The sequence below is a fragment of the Macaca nemestrina genome, chromosome 2, assembly GCF_043159975.1.
Source record: "Macaca nemestrina isolate mMacNem1 chromosome 2, mMacNem.hap1, whole genome shotgun sequence".
NCBI classification, from domain to species: domain Eukaryota; kingdom Metazoa; phylum Chordata; class Mammalia; order Primates; family Cercopithecidae; genus Macaca; species Macaca nemestrina.
In genome coordinates this window covers 185,151,003-185,168,127 of record NC_092126.1, presented here as the reverse complement: position 1 = coordinate 185,168,127, position 17,125 = coordinate 185,151,003, and the positions used below count along the sequence as shown (strand labels likewise).

General features: G+C 39.9%; 1 protein-coding gene across 6 annotated transcripts; it reads right to left on the bottom strand.

Annotated features, from left to right (window-relative positions):
- Window positions 1-386: 386 nt before the first annotated feature.
- Window positions 387-16,583, bottom strand: LOC105477449 (claudin domain containing 1). Of its 6 annotated transcripts, none has more exons than XM_011733948.2 (6): window positions 16,426-16,571; window positions 15,231-15,281; window positions 14,709-15,018; window positions 12,506-12,616; window positions 10,685-10,822; window positions 387-10,512 (listed from the first exon to the last, which is right to left on the bottom strand). In XM_011733948.2, exons 3-6 carry the CDS (start codon window positions 14,998-15,000, stop codon window positions 10,292-10,294), a joined length of 762 nt encoding a protein of 253 aa, XP_011732250.1. In that variant the 5' UTR covers window positions 15,001-15,018; window positions 15,231-15,281; window positions 16,426-16,571; the 3' UTR covers window positions 387-10,291. The 6 variants fall into 6 exon arrangements, with proteins under 6 accessions (XP_011732250.1, XP_011732253.1, XP_011732252.1 ...); XM_011733951.2 differs by having other exon boundaries at window positions 15,231-15,296; window positions 16,426-16,502; XM_011733950.2 differs by having other exon boundaries at window positions 15,231-15,274; window positions 16,426-16,498.
- Window positions 16,584-17,125: the final 542 nt, after the last annotated feature.

Below are 17,125 nucleotides of genomic sequence, written 5' to 3'. Positions count from 1 at the left end.
ACCTTAGATTTTATGGCAGTATAGAAAAAATGGATCTACAGAGTCTCAAAGGAGCAGTAGCAAGTGGAATCACTCTTATATTTGGACTTAACTGTCTACTGCAGTCAATAAACTACCACATTCAAGAACTTCACAGTGCGATGAAATGTAAGAGAACTAACCCAAAATAGATAATTAGGGAAACTTGACTGAAGTAGCAAATATTAAGTTTTGATCTGAAAAATAAGAGTTACCTGGGTAAAAGGAGTGGGACGCAGGAGCGTAAAGGTCAGAAAAAGCTATTCAGAAAAAGGGGGGAAAAAAAACCATGAGAAAGCCTGTGGTAGGAAATGGCGCTGTTGCAGATACTGTGGCTGCATAACAAATGACCCCAAAACATAGCAGCGTAAAACAACAATTCATTTTATTTCTATCAGTTCTATAGGTTGATTGGGCTCAGCTAGTTGGTTCTTTATTAGAGTCTCACAAGGATGTAGTAAGATAATAGCTGTGGCTGAAGTCCTCTGAAGTCTCATTAAGGCTGGACATCCAGGATGGCTCCCGCACATGGCTGGAAATGCTGCTGGCTATCAGCTGGGAGCTTAGCTTGGGATTTCAGCTGGAGTATCTACACAGGACCCCTCCATGTGGCCTGGACTTCACAGCATGGTATCTGGGTTTGGAGCGGAAGTGTTCTAAGACTGAGAGTTCCAGAATTGGTTTAAGGACCCATGATCTTTATGACCTCATGAGAAGAGTGTCGTTTCAGGCACATTCTATTGGTCAAAACCATCACAAGCCAGCCTACATTGAAGGGGGTGGGAATCTCAATGCAAGACTGATCAAAGGATTTTAAGGCCATGTTTTTAAACTACCATAGTCATGGCCCAATGGAAAAACTAAAAGTTCAGTGTGTCTGAAGTATAGAAATTGCCAATGAGTTTTAAGGCCATTTAAAGAGCTTGGAAGTTATCCTTAGAGTCATGGGATGAAATTAAAAGATTACTGAGAAATGAGTAATTATCAAGGATAATGTAGAAGATCATTAAAATTATTCATGGAGCCAAGAATCTGAGTAATTTCCTGTGGAAAGAAATAAATTATTACTTGTTAAGAATCTACTTTTAATCAAGACAAGCACCACTATAGTAATCAAGACAGATTGCATAATATTGGGCAGATTTGGGGGTAACCAGGACAGACTAGAAATGTATGGTAAAGTTTCCTCTTGATGAAAAGTTACCTTTTGATGAATGTGCATTTGAAATAACAGCCATCTTCATTTTGAGATTTGTTAAAGTATTTATGTTCCCCTCCACTCATCTCTTAAACTTGTAACTAACAATACTCTGATTTCATTGTAGCATTTTACTTCATAGTTTAAATACAGATTAGGATACATTTATTTCATCAAACTTTGCCGACAGTGGTCAGCTTTGAGTTTTTATCTTCTAACTATGTCATCAAAAATCTCTAAACATTTTCTAGTATAAGCACTTTATATGAAGTGAACAAAAATCACAAAAGCCTATGTGATTGGGTAAAATTATGGATGTGATATCACAGTAGGCAAACAACCAAACTCTCTTCTTCTTCCAGCTCCAGGGCAAGAAGTGGGGGAGGTGTAAATCTCAAAATTACCTTGAAGGACCCATTGCATAGCCTAGTCTCTTCAAGGTGTTCAATTTGAGCTCTTGTCTATCAATTCTAATTCTTCCCTAGTTAATCTAGTTTCATGTATATATTTTACAATGCAGCTTTCTGATAATGTCAAGGATTATAACTCAGAAGCCACTCTCTCATTTATTGAGGGACTATTCTTTGCAAGGCAATGTGGAAGATGTTGGAGGGATACAAAGATTAAATAGGCAATAAGTTCTAGTAGGAAGGTTGATATGCACAACAATCACTGTTATACAAAAAGTAGAAAGTGACAAAAGCAGCAAGAAGGGGGTTACTCAGAATGCTACAGGGATTCAGAAGACCAAGACATTGGAGACAAGTCTTCAGTTATTTCAGTTGGTAAAGAAGTGATCATGATTTTTGCAACTGGAACTGCAGTGAAGTGGTATAGATCAAGATTTGAGTAGGTGGAGAATAGCATTCCATAAATAAAGACAATATAAGATGAATCACAGATATAAGAAAGTCCAAACTGGGTATAAGTAACAATCACTGTGACTAAAGTATAAGGAAAGGAATCAGAGAAAAAGATCCAAAGATAGAGCTAGACAATGTTACAGCTTTGATGTTAGACAAAATCTAGACTTTATTCTAGATTGTTTTTCTAAGCAGGAGAGAGTTATTGAAGGTTTTGGGGTAAAAGGTTGATGCGATAACATCTATGCTTTAGCAAATTAGGTTGGCAGGATGTGTAAAATGGGTTTCAGGTGAGCTAGTTAGTGGCAAGGAGACCAGCAGAGAGTCTACTGTCATCATCCAGGAAGGAACCTGAACTAAGGTGACTACACAGAATTTCAGTGAGGTAGGCATTACTGAAATAGAATCAAAAAATCTTGATAACTAATTGGATATAGAGGGCCAGGGAACAGGAAGAGTCAAAGATTATGTCAACATGAAAAGTCTAATTGATGGGAAAACATGTAAAACAAATGAGAATTGTTGCAGCTACGAAAAGACAGATGAGTGTAAATTTAAACATATTACATTTTAGGTATCATGAAAATATTCAAATGGAGCTGTCTTGAAGGCACTTAGGAACTTGGAATTGGAGTTTAGAAGAGAAGGCAGGGTTGGGGATTTGAAATCATCTGAAGATTAATAACGGTTACCATTTATTGAAAGCTTAAAATGTACCAGACTCCATGCTAAGCACTTTACATATATTACCTTATAAGCCTCACAGTTAACATGAAAAATAGGCATTATTATTCTACTGAGAACTAAAGAATGATAGAACTTGCCCAAAGTTTCTCAGCTAGTAAAAAGAATTGGGATTGCAAACAGATCTGTTTAAATCCAGAGTAGTTCTGTGGATGTTAAAGTCAGGAATTAATTACAGAGCAGCTCTACTTGTTCACTTAGAATAGTGTCTAGCACATAGGAGGGAGTCTACATCTAACTTTCTGTGGTGAAGAGGGAGAGGCCACAGCACTCCCCACTCAAAGGCTCAAGGCCTTTCCCTCCCTTTCCTTCCCCCAGACATGTTATTTGAAATGCCTGGGGGTTGGGGAGTTTTAGGTGGAGGGTGCAAGGCCTGGGGTGAAAGTTTAGGATGTCAAATTGGGTACTGCTGCTCTAAATTAGCCCTTGAGGGCTGTATCAGTCAGGGTTTTCTAGAGGGACAGAACTAATAGGATAGATGTTTCTATAAAGGGGAGTTTATTAAGTATTGACCCACATGGTCACAGGGTGAGGTCCCCCAGTAGGCCGTCTGCAAGCTGAGGAGCAAGGAAGGCAGTCCGAGTCCCAAAACCTTAAAAGTAGGGAAGCCCACAGTGCAGCTTTCTGTCGGTGGTCAAAGGTCCAAGAGTCCCAAAGCTGGAGAACTTGGAGTCCGATGTTCAAGGACAGGAAGCACCCAACACGAGAGAAAGATGGAAGCCAGAAGACTCAGTTGGTCTAGTCTTTCCACATTCTTCTGCCTGCTTTTTATTCTGACTGTCCCGGTAGCTGATTATATTGTGCCCACCCAGACTGAGGGTGGGTCTGCCTTTCCCAGTCCACTGACTCCAGTGTTAATCTCCTTTGGCAATACCCTCACAGACACACCCAGGAACAATACTTTGCATCCTTCAATCCAATCAAGTTGACACTTAATACTAACCATTACAAGGGTGTTTTAGTATCAAGTGTTGGAACTCTCTCTAGAATTTTTTAGATAATGTCTTATCTTTCATATCTTTGAATCCTCCTTTGAGTCCATGGTAACAAGCGCCACTTGGCATCTTGTTAAGTGCCCATGAATAATACCCACCATTACTCAGCAGTGGAACCATAGTGTGGATCCCTGAAATCTACTTCCACCCTCAGAACTTAAAATGAACCCCAAATCTAATTGGATTGCATGTGGTAGAGGCTGATTTCAGGAGCCTGCAAACCAGCTACAGGAATCCAAGTTCTTCCACTTCCCTCAATGGACCTGAGTTCAATTTTAAACACAAAGACAGTGCTACGGTTTGAAAGTTTGCCCCTTCCAAAACACATGCCAAAATTCAATTGCCATTGTAACACTATTAGGAGGTGGGACCTCTGAGAGGTGATTAGGCTATGAGGGCTCTACCCTCATGGATGGAATTGGTACAGTTTGGCCCTCTCTCACCCTCTTTGCCCTTCTACTCTTCTCCCCTGTGAGGAACAGTTTTCCTCCCCTCTGAAGCAGGAAGCATGCAAAGTGTTGTCCTGGAATCAGAAATGCCAAATCTGCTGGCACCTTGGACTTTCCAGCCTCCTGAATCATAAAAAATAAATTTCTATTATTTATAAATTACCCAGTCTCATGTGTTCTGTTACAGAATCACAAATGGACTAATAGAAAGGTTTTTGATGCATTTATCTTGATTTACCAATAGCACAATCACTGAAAGGCCAAAAGTTCCACCCACTGCCATCCTACTTGAAAAAAAAAGATTAAAATGTGAGTTTTAAAAGTAAAACTTCCTCCACCTTGAGAGGCTTGTATGGCTAAAAAGCCCACGTAATGAGGCTCTTTCTGTTTTGAAACAAAACTTTACTGGAAACAGAAGACTTCTCCAATAATGTAACACAAGCCCCAGTTCTAATCCCCATTGGAGTGTAGCCTTGTGGTAAACCACAACAGATCAGAGTCCTGCATGCCCTAGAGCTGGACCACACAGGCCAAGCAAAGGCTGCCTCCTTCCCGTGCACTGCATTAATCTCCAAATAATAGTACCAAACACTTTTTCAGCTCTTATGTTTCCAGAGCTGTTCTAACCACCTACATGTATGCCTTCTTATTTAACCATCACAAAAACCTATTGAGGCAGATAATATCCCATTTTATAGACAATGCTATTACATGTTCATCCTCAGAATTTCCAGCTTGGGTAGAAGTTAACATTAATCACTCATGCATGCCTCTTTCCTTCCTAGTTCTAACCAAGAGTATGAATACAATGAAGCAGACAGGGATCCGAATATTCACTTTCTTTAGAGAGGCCTAACGACCTCAAATTACAGGGTCCCTGAAAGTACCTGATTAGAGAAAATAATTTGAACTTGAAGCCAAAACAAACAAGGCTTCCTATTACATCCCACCAAATCTGAACCTGAGAACCAGGCGTGCACTGGATCTGCGGGGAAGACTCTTCATACACATCTCCAACCATCAGTGGTGTGATGGATTGGGACCTGTCACAAAGAGCCAGTCAACAGAAGAGTGTAGAAAGCACAGTAGAGAAACGGCTTCTAGAAGGCAGACACCGAGCCAGGTCTGTTTACTCCACAGCCCACTATCTCTTTCATAATCTGCCTAGGAGAGAGAGAATCCTATTTCTTGCTTTTAAACATAGCTTTCAAATATAACTGCCCACTGGAATCACTTGGAAAGGTTTTAAAAATTGCAATGACTTGACCATAGCCCAGGCCCACTAAATCAGATTCTCTGGAACGAAAACATTTAAGTTATCCAGGAAATTCCAATATACAGCCTAGGCTAAGAGCCACCACTTTATAGGCTTGGCAACCCCAGCCCCTCATAATGCAGCCAGTCATAACTAGCAGTTTTTGAGTGACTATACTAAGCAATTTGCATAATCCTCATCACAACTCTAAGAGACACATGATAATCACAGCATTTCACAGATGGGAAAAGCGGTGCTTGGAAAAAGGCTGAGAGACAAGAGACAGACCTGGGATTACAAAGTTCGTATTCTGTCTCCCAAGCTAAATACTTAACCACCATATGCCATGCTGCTCCTGTGGATGCCCTGATTCCAGCAATCTCTCCAACCAGATAATACATTCTCCTTTTATATAGAGAAGCAAATAAGGCTTAGAGATACTACAAGAGTTGACTCCAGTATTCCCTTCTAAAAGAAAGCATAAACTCCTTCCATGGAAGTTAAGCAGGAAGAATAAAGGTTTCCAAAAACTAACATTTGTAGAGACCTGGGAAATGTGTGGCAGGGTGTTAAAAGATCAATAATTAGGGATGCTTAGAATTATAAAGCAGTTGAAGTCATACAGCATAATTTTTTATAGAATCAACTTGGTAGTTCTGAACAGCCATCCTTGATATCTGAAGATTAAGAAAACTGGACAGCACAGTCTATGAAGATAGGGCTAAGGATTGTGAAGGAAGGTGTCATGGGAAATTGTGGGAGCAAGAGAACCAAAGATGCTTGCGAGCATACAATGACAATACAAGCTAAGGGCGGAAAAAAACGAACAAAAGGCTGGGAGGGGCTGAAAGGCTGCAGGACAGGTGAGGTAAAGCTCACATACTGAGACAATAACACTGGACCAGTAAAGATGACACATTACTTAGTAACTCAGCTATATTAAAAGGTGTACAGCAGAAAAAAAAAAAAAACTCATTTCACATCTCTAAACCTTTGCAAATGTACAAATATAAATTGGATCTTGCTTTTATAAGTTTGCTGTAAGTATGTAAATGTTTATATGTCAAATAACGTATATTTGTATACATGTAATGCTAGTAATAGAAATTCTGGCACTGAAGAGAATGTAATGACTATATGGTAACTTCTTCTATAGAGCAAATAATAATTCTGTTATTCTTTTTACAATGGAACATTTTCACATTATGAATTGGCAGGATGATGGCATATAATTTGGCCCCAGGGAAAAGCCTATCTTATTACGATGGAGTATAAGAACACCTGATGAGCAATAGAAAAATAATTTAGATTCGTTTCCTTGTTTATTCCTCGCTTTTCAAGGTATGAATCATTATTCCCTTTGAGAAGAGAGCTGAAAGGAGGACAAAAGCCTCCACCCATCTATGCCAGGACACAGCTGCATTAAGCCTGTGAAATAACAATTTGCATCTTCAGAGCTGCACCCATTAACTGCTCTTTTAGCTGCTAGAGAATTCGAGAAAGTTTTGTAATCAGGCCGCGTGCAGTGGCTCACGCTTGTAATTCCAGCACTTTGGGAGGCCAAGGTGGGTGAGCCACTTGAAGTTAGGAGTTTGAGGCCAGTCTGGCCAACATGGTGAAACCCCGTCTCTACTAAAAATACAAAAGCTAGCGGGGCGTGGTGGCACACACCTGTAATCCCAGCTACTCCACAGACTGAGGCAGGAGAATCCCTTGAACCTGGGAGGTGGAGGTTGCAGTGAGCCAAGATTGGGCCACTGCCCTCCAACCTGGGGGACGGAGTGAGACTCCATATCACAAAAAAGAAAGTTTTGCAATCAGCAAAATTAGGTTAACACGTTTTCATTTTTGGTGAAACTTTACATTAAAATGACCTGATCTATGTATATTACAGTCAATTGAACATGACACGGTCTATAGGTTTTAACTGTGCTAGTCTGCAATTTGGTGATGTTTCTGGAATGGAAAAACAAACTAAATTGACGTGATTTGTGGTCATCTCATTCTTCTCAAATCATATGACTAAATGAGTTCACGTAGGAGTAATTGTCAACCCTATCCTTAATGCACATTACACTATTGCAGCAGATAAAATTTTAACACATTCCCATTACATTATGAATTTGAAATCCTAGTGTAATACGATACAGACAGAAGGCACACTTAGTGTTATCTGAACAAATAAATTCTTCTGGAATTCCTTTTTGTTGTTGTACCAAATTCTAGTGTTTTATGGCTATACTTAATAAATTTTGAAACGAGTCTTATGCTAAAAATCATAGAGGATATTTACCCACATCATTTAGTTAGGAGCTTTAGAATTAAGGTCTTAAAACACATTTCTTAAATTGCCACAAAATTCATGCTGAGGCTGGGCGCGGTGGCTCATGCCTGTAATCCCAGCACTTTGGGATGCCAAGGTGGGCGGATCACCTGAGGTTGGGAGTTCAAGGCCAGCCTGACCAACATGGAGAAACCCCATCTCTACTAAAAATACAAAATTAGCTGGGCATGGTGGTGTATGCCTGTAATCCCAGCTACTCGGGAGGCTGAGGCAGGAGAATCACTTGAACCCGGGAGGCAGAGGTTGTGGTGAGCTGAGATCACACCACTGCACTCCAGTCTGGGCAACAACAGCCGAAACTCCGTCTCAAAAAAAAAAAAATTTCGTTCTGAAAAATCTGAAAATTAATTTTTTACTTCAGAGTTGCTTTGAAAGATTAAATTTAATAGGATCTGCTTTGCCAGATTTTATCTATTAGGTTGATCAAAAATGCTTGAATATGAGCAGTTTCATACAGTACAACCTGATTACAATCAGTTTCACATTAAATGAAACAATGCAGCCCTATATATTCCAAAGAAAAAAGTCTTTGCAGGAGAAAGATAACCTCAGCTACCCTGCAACATGCTAAAAATACCAACTACAACACATATGCAGCACCAGGTGTTACGGTGCTAGCTTCCCAGGTAACTCTGGGGAGGTAAGAGGCAGGGACATAGTTTAAAATAACTGCCCAACACAAAAATGTCACGCTGCCAAAAATTTTCTTATCCCATTCCCGAAGGTGTTTTGTTTGTTCACTTAGCTTTTCCCTTTTCCACCTTCCACAGAAGGGACTGAGGGGTAATGAATCTTCAAGAATTAAGATTAGATAGAAACCTGAGTAACCAGCCATTTTACAGGCAATAATTGGCTACTGAGTAATGCTGGCTTTGTTCTAAGTCAGAAGCTGACTTGGTTATTTACTATAGAACACAAACATCCACAACCACTAAATGACTTCACAGAAAACTAGCCACATTAAGTATGACATGTAGAGATAACAAAACTACTTTTGAGAACATAGTTTAAAATTCTGAAAAATAAAAGATAAAGATTTTCTTATTTCTAATAGGGGGAAGGGGTTCCCACATTTTCCAGAAGATAAAACAAGAGACCCAAACACAGGACATGACAGCCCTGTACAGCAAGATGCACTTTCCACAGTCAACCGGAGATTCCCTCTACTTCTTTATCCTAAAGTGTTGAGATTTAAATCAATTCAGACTCTACATACAATTCTTTGAGTCTCTTTTCATTTTCAATTTTATTTTTTAAAAAAGACATTGAGGTTATGGTAAGAAATTATGAAGTTACTTTTTTTTCATCTGTCAATTGCTACAGTAGTGGAATAAATAAATAAGATTTTTTAAAAGTTCAATGTTTACAGACATACTTATAAAACAAAATGACTGAATTAGAAGACATTTAAATAATGTTGATACACACCAGGAAGGGATTTAGGCAAGGAAAGGCACATCATATTACCACAAGAAATAAAGACCATAGTTGGAGGTTAATCGACAGCCAAAACTTTAGATCTTGTGGTAGGTTTCCCAGCTCTGGAGGGGTCATTATGGTGAAACGTTCTTTGTGGTAGTGGGCTGGAACAAATAAATAGCAGTTGGGAATTTTACTTTGTAACTGTAATATAATGTTAAAAAGAAAGCACACTTTTCATAACCCTGGTATGTGAAGAGGAAATTAAAAAATCCAAAACAATTTGGTAGTACTGAAAATCCTATGGAGAGTTAAAAATAGTAATAGTAATATTAATCCTCGCCCAGCTGAATTGGAATTCTTGCAGTTACAAAGTTAAAATTTCAAGTAAACACCGTATTTTTCACTTTTTGTAGACAGACACAGTGCAGATACAAACAGCTGCCATATCTCACCTCGGATGAAGCTATGTGTCAATGCTTAGGGAAAACGATCTTAGATAATTTCCCAATTTTACAGAGCTTAAATCTTTGAAAACAGCACTAACACTGCTGGCTGACTGGCTATCTACAACAGCAAAGTGAACATAAAGTTTTGACAAAGATGAGAGGTTTCCCCAAGAAACTAATACAGAGTTTTTAGTGGAACAGATACAGTTACTTTAGTTTTACTGAAAAGTCTAACAGACATTAGCACAACTTGTTTGGGGTCACATTCCTACTGCCAATTTTCTTTCATACATTTGTGTCAAGTCTTTATCCAGTTCTTTCTGTCTACGCCTAGATTAGTTTATTTGAAAGACGGCGTCACTTAAAGTAAACCACATACATTTTAGTGGTATTAAGTGTGTCTTTAGTGGTGAATGTGCATAAATAAAATAGATTTTCATAATAAAATGGTATATCCACAAATAAAATACAAATTAAAAACAATTGAGAGGTGGGGAAAATGTCAGTATTATTTTAAAAAAATACAAATGGCAATGGTAAAGCAGGCAGTTTCTTGCTCACGCCACGCGATAGGCCTTCATTAAGGTGTACTCCTTCCGGTTGGTGTGAGCAGCCCAGATGAAGAGCGCAGAGGCCATGAACTGCAAGGGAGCTGAGACACAAGCCAGGCAGAAGGACCATCCAAATTCACCGGATACACTGTCAGGGAGCTCTAGTTTCTGGTGGAGTAGTTCAATTCCAGCTACATAACAACTTACTGAGCCCAGTGTACACAGACCTTGGGGGAAAATTCAGAAAACAAAACAAAACATGGCTGGGTAAAAGCACAGTAAAGGGCTTTTCAGGCAATGAGACAGCGCAGTTAATACATGAACATTTAAGATTTATAATTCTTTGGTCCCTAAAGAGACAGGAAGAAGCTAAAAGGTAACTATGATGACAAAACCTACCTGCAAGGAGATGGAGAATGCCCGTGGCAATGGTGGGATACAAGCTTCGGCAAATGCAAGCACAAAGTCCGATCAAAGCCCCAAAGCACATCAAACCTAAACTCACAAAAGGTAAAAGGAACTGGCAACGCCAAAGATCTGATTTTTAAAAAGAAAGAACAGAAATGTTACCATGATTTCAGACCATTTTCCCCACAATGGCAATTTCTTTCATATTCTAATTAGATCTTTTCTCAAAAAGTGAGGAAGTATTTTAACATTGAGGCCTCTTTTCTAAAGCACAATATTCAAAAGGATGCTAACCTTGTCCTGATAAAAGTAAAAGGACACTAACAGGTAGCAATTACTGAGGGTTCACTATGTTCCATGCTAGGTTTGTCTACACATTTTCTGTATTAATCCTCCCAACAACCCTAGAAAGTAGGTACAGTCAGCCCTCCATATCTGCAGGTTTTGCATCCATAGATTCAACTAACCAAGGGTTAAAAATATTCAGAAAAAAAATAATGATACAAATTTACAAATATATAGTATAACAACTATTTACATAGCATTGATATTGTGTTGGGTATTATAAGCAATCTAAAGATGATTTAAAGTATACAGGAGGATTGTGTAGGTTATACGCTAATACGATGCCATTTTATATAAGATACTTTAGCAACCTTGGAATTAGCAGGGGATCCTGAATCCAATTCCCCATAGCTACAGCTGTATTATTATTAATTCCATTTTGTAATTAAGGAAACTGAGGCAGGAGTCATAAATAACTTGTAAAAATAACACAGTAAGTGGTAGATATTTGATACAAATATCAGTCTGACTCTACCTACCAACAATATCTAGGTCTTTACAGGATCTAAAGGCAGTAATAACAGGTAAATTAATGGTAATTATAAATGACCTTATAGGGCTGTTGAAAGAATATACATAAAGCACAAAGCAGAGAATCTAAAGGTAGTTTTAATTATCATAAATCCCTCATCAACATGGGAAGAAAACTTGATGACCTTACAAAACATGCCATTCCATTTTCAGACAATATTCATTATTAGAAATGTATTCATATCGATCTTCACCAAAGTTTACCTTTTGGTACTGGTTTTGCTTTCTGGAACTTCTTAAGTGTTTTTTGAACTTACTTTCTTCAAACTTTCCTAGTAATAAACTGCTTGCTACATATTCTCTTTATAAAACTGAATACCTACACCTTATTCACTCTTTTCTCTTACAACATGGTCATTCTTCTGGGCAAGTCCCTGTAGCCCTGAAAACTGAGGCTCAAATCTGACAACAGTATTTCATGGGCCGCCTGATCATCAAGGAATAGGCTGTTCCTAATAAATACTTTCATATTTTTTGACATCTACCCTTTAGTTACTATCACCTAAGACTGGATAAACACTTCTGGCAGGCCTGACAACTCACTGACTCATTTAGAGCTTGCAGTCAACTTTTTTCACATATACCTATCTGAACGCAAGCAGTGGGAAGTGTTTAATTCAAGTAGAGGAATTTATAAGTTATCCCAACTAAATTTCCTCTTATTAAATGGGCCCACTAATAATATCTTTTGAAGGTCTAGATCTCATCATCCAATGAAGTAGTTGCCCCTGTCAACTTCAAATCATTTGAAATTTGGTAAGCAAGTATCTACCTTCTAAAATATCAACAGAATAGAGTTCATTGGATACTGTTAGAGATCTCATTTCAAGTTGGCACAATCTACTAACTCATCTTATTCCAAAAACATAGTCCAAAAAGAGACAAATAAAATTATCTTTGTTCCCCCAACTGTCCTGGTGAAATCAAAGTACTCACAGGTCCTAAGTAGATCAATCCCGCTATTGTGGTTTCCGGGATCAACAAATTTCTCCATGAACTGCTCAGTTAGTGTGAAACTCACACATTTTGTGACCACATCAAATGACTCTGGAACAAGAACAATTGCCTGTTGTTTTAATTATAAACATTTAACAAAAATCCCTTTCAGTAATTATTCTCTGAAGTAAAAAGTAAAGGACGTTTCCAGAGGGGTCAGCAACTTCTCTGGCCCTGACTGACACATAGGTTTCATAGATGTCCAATGGATGCCACTGGTTCTCAGTGGCAAGTGAAGACATAGACACGAGGAAGAAAAATAAAGTAGAAGCAGTAAAATGAATGGCAGAATAGCTATGTAGAAAGCCTAGAAGGGGAGGGAACAAAGACAGAAATAAATAGGAATGTTGATCTTCTCATCCAACCCTGCTTTACCAACCATATCCCCATCTCAGGGAATGCCAACTCCACCCTTCTAGTTCTTCAGATCAGAAACTTTACAGTAATTCTTGTACATTTACACTCCATCAGGAAATCCGAGGAATTCTTCCTTCAAACTATGTCCAGAATCCAGCTGCTGCTCAGTGCTGCCATTCTGGTGTGAGTCATAACCATCACCTAACCTGAATTACTTCTATAGCCTTCTAACCAGAGTCTTCTAGCTTCCACCTTTGTCTGCTGCCTCTGTTCTCAGCCACGGTGACCAGATCATGGTTCAGCATTGTACTTGGAGTCAACGCCAAAGTTCTCATTATGCCTAGAGTCCTCCAGGATTTGCCCCAGTCCCACTCCCAAAGTAGGTCTTTGACAGCATACACCCAACTTCCCATCTCTCCCTCCATTCCAGCCCAGTGGCTTCCTTACTGGTCCTTGAATATTTCAGGCATGCTCCTACCATAGGGCCTTTGCAGTAGATGTCCTTTCCAACCTAAATGACTTCTTCCCCATTTACCCATATAGCCAAATCTTTCATCTAGTCTTTAACTACATTCTTCACTCAAGTGATGTCTTCTCAATGAGACCTACCTTAAGTATCCTATTGAAAATCACAACCTATGGCCACCAATACTCCTTTTCCCACATATTTCCAAATCACTTTTGTGTTCTATTTTGCCACAGCACGTGTCATTTTTTAACATACTAAATAATTGTTTATTCTGTTTATACTGTTATATTCTGTTCATTGCCTGTCATCCTTTATTAGAATGCTAGCTCCCCAGGAGTAAGGACTTTGTTCTCTTTCCTGATGTTCTCCCAGCTAAGAGGCCCTGGAACATGGAGGCATGCAATAAATTATTTGTTTAATGAATGACTAAATGGTAACACTCCAATATCAAGTGCTCCTGTACCCTCACAAGTCAAACTGAACATTTTACAATGAATTTTAACCAACTTTCTCTCCTTTCCTTCCAAATTACCTCTTTTTTCCAGATACAGTGACATATTATCATCCTTTTGATATATGGTAACACAAGCCTGTTCTGCTATGATTTGAATGCAATGCTTCCCCACTAAGTGGCCAACAGAAGTAGTCATTAACGTTGTTCCTTACAAAGAGTTCTAAGGCTACCATTTTAATAAGTGGAAATTAAAAACTTTAAGTGTTAAATAAGAATGCCTGCAAAATAAACCTGAAAAACTTAGTTTTTTTTTTTTTTACTTCTGTAATACAAATTTCATAACCTACAAACTCTGCATCAAGATTGCTGTAAAACAGTCTCATACTTACATAGATTTAAATGTAGAGCTGGTCAAATTATATCCCCTAAGATATAGGAATAAATGATAGATATGTATTATAATACAGCTAACCCATAAAAGGACAATTTGTTGAGTTGATTTTCGATGGTAGTCCTTTTACTAGTTACCAAATATTTTTAAAGTGTTTCGATGTACTTTTCCAACTATTTCTTTATGATGTGTTAGATTAATAAAAAGTGTTTTAATGTGTGAGTAAATAAAAAAAAATTTAATGGCTTTCCCAAGATAAGAAAAGTTCCTCATCCAACCAATATTGATGAGTACCATGGTAATGCAAAGAGGTTGGGGAGAGAAGGCAGTAGAAAGAGAAGATACACATGATTTATTTCTTTAAGGAGAGAGAGAACCAATAAACCTGCTTACATGTAACTGGGCAATCACTAGGTCATTTTGTCTATTATTAACCAGGTAAAGAAGAGAGAAGTTAAAATAAGAGAAATACCTGTCCTTTCTGGTGGGCTATACCAATGCATGTTTTTGGGTATGGTGATACACCGTCTCCACAATCCCACTGTGCCATTGTATCGAAAAAGTGCATCATTGTAAGTCTTTTCATCTGCCTCATCACTAATGAATTCATCCCAGATGCTTTTATTCAAATCACTGGAATTTTCTTGAACTGGACTTCGATATTCATACCAGAAGTCTGTGCCAATGGAGGCTGCCATGTAGATGGTGGAAATGAGGCTAAGCACACAAGCAATTACAAATGCTGTAGCAAAACGGTTATCCATTCTGGCATTCAGACTGCTCTGTTTAAAAGTTGAAGAAAGAAGAAAGTTAGTCTTAAAGGACAAATAAGAAAGACTATTTTGAATTATTCCAAATGCACCCTTTACCCAATTCCCCATCCCTTCGTACATATAACCATTAAGAATTTTTTTTTTTAGAAAGCAAGCATGTTTTTAATTAAGCTTAAAACAAAACTCATTCTCATAAAAGTACTTATTGAATGCTCACATACCCAGGATGCTACGGAGACAGAGGTCTTGTTCTCTAGTCTATCACCTGCATACTAAAACAGACAACACTGAAATGGACATACACATTACAGATACAAACAACAGACATGCCCATGGTCAGCAGTGTTACCGTGCACACATTTTAAATCACAGACTGAATTTTTGCACGAGCTGCAGAGGATTAAGTGTTCTGGGTTTGAGTGTTAAAAAGACACAGGAAAAAGCAGTGGCAATTGGCTTCTCCCAGTTTCCTCTGAAGAGGGAAGCCTCCTAAAACAAAGGTAAGAGTCAGGAGCCATACGGAAAACAGAGTTGAAGATGTTTGTTAACCCCGAGGGAAAGGTGGTTCTAGGTGTATAAAATAGCAAAGAGAACAATAACATATAATAATGCTAGATAGCAATCTCTCCCTAATCCATTAAAGCTAAGCCACGCTTCTTTACGCTGCCAAATGCTTCACTCCTATCTACTCTCCCTATTCCTTACACTTCTGAACCTCCTCAACTGAAACCTTGCTCTCTCCCTAAACCCTAAGTGCAACATATGTCCGCAAAAACTAAATGATCCCTCCTCAGCCAGACAGAAAACTCTCAAAATATCAACACTCCCAAGGCGTGGACAGGGCTCAACGGCAGTAGTAAATGGCCGCGGTAAAATGACTCAAGGCGGATCGCGCTGAGCCAAATACTACACGGCAAGTATACACCGTGACCGCACCAAACACCTTACAAAGGTGCACGAAAACAGACTCGCAAACTGGGGTTGCTGAGTTTGGAAAATTGGAAGTGACTCAGGAAAGGTAAGGGCAATGACAACGATAACTCAAAAAGTTGGATTTGCATTTTGATTTTTTAAAAATCCCCCCTTCATCCTGGTGCTCTCAAATGACCTTAAAGGGTCCCAGCACTGGGAACGGCGGTTCATCGAAGCCGGACGCCTGGAGCGGTCACCTCCCGGGCCTCACAGCGGGGCCGGAGAAGGCCAGGGCTGGGGCGGGGCAGTCGTGTGCGGCCCCCATCCAGAGTCCCCCAGTACCCGACCAGGCCCCGCCCTAGAGGGCTCGGCCCAGGGACAAACCCGCCGCTCGGAACCCGCCCAGTCCCGACCACGCCCGGGAACGGGGCCCCTCTTCAAACCGCCGGGAACATCGAACCGCGACGCGACCCCCGCCCAGCGACGCAGGTCCCGCTCACTCACCGCCCATCCTCCTGCTCCGCCAGCTTCACCCTCTAGCTCAGACCACAGCACCCTACTCTCCCCGCGCCTCCTCTGACGCACTTCCCTGCAGAGCCCGCCCCCTCCATAACTCCCGCGCCTCCGCCTCCGCCCCCACTCCGGGCCGGGCCGCGGCCCGGGACCGAGGGGCCTTGTGGGAGTTGTAGGAGGGACAGACTGAAAGCTGTCTGAGGCGGCGATAGGCATCCTGGCGCCGCGCGCGGCGCATTGTGGGAGATGTAGTTCAGCTCCTCAGGGCAAGCCGGTGCGCAGAAGGGAAGTCTAGGCTGTTGGATTCTTGGATTTTAGGGAGGAAGGAACAATGGTCCAGAAAGTAAAGCGGACCGGTTTCCGGTCACCTCTAGTCAATGACCGTGACCTGTATAACTTAGGTCTGACTTTTAGGCCTGTGCTTTCCCTATCACACCACCCTGCCTCTAGATTTAAGTATAAATGAACAAAAATGGGATTCTACTTGTGAAACGTTGACCCATTTTATTTCCCTCTCCCAGAATCCCTCCCATTGGAGCAGAGCCCTTCTCGTTTTATTGCATAAGTTTAGGCTAAGAAGTATGTGACCTGGCAGACAGTATCCATCAAGAATGTAATGACATTATTTGGGTTTCATAAAATGTGTGTTTGTAGCTGCCTATTTTTTATGACAAGTGATACTAGTTTTCTA

What these genes read in the sequence shown, in the direction of transcription:
- LOC105477449 (XM_011733950.2), bottom strand. An exon ending in CTGTCTCCGTAGCATCCTGG is followed by an intron (nt 15,019 to 15,230) that starts GTATGTGAGCAT and finishes ACTTTTAAACAG; the next exon opens with AGCAGTCTGAATGCCAGAAT. An exon ending in TAGCCCACCAGAAAGGACAG is followed by an intron (nt 12,617 to 14,708) that starts GTATTTCTCTTA and finishes TTCTTGTTCCAG; the next exon opens with AGTCATTTGATGTGGTCACA.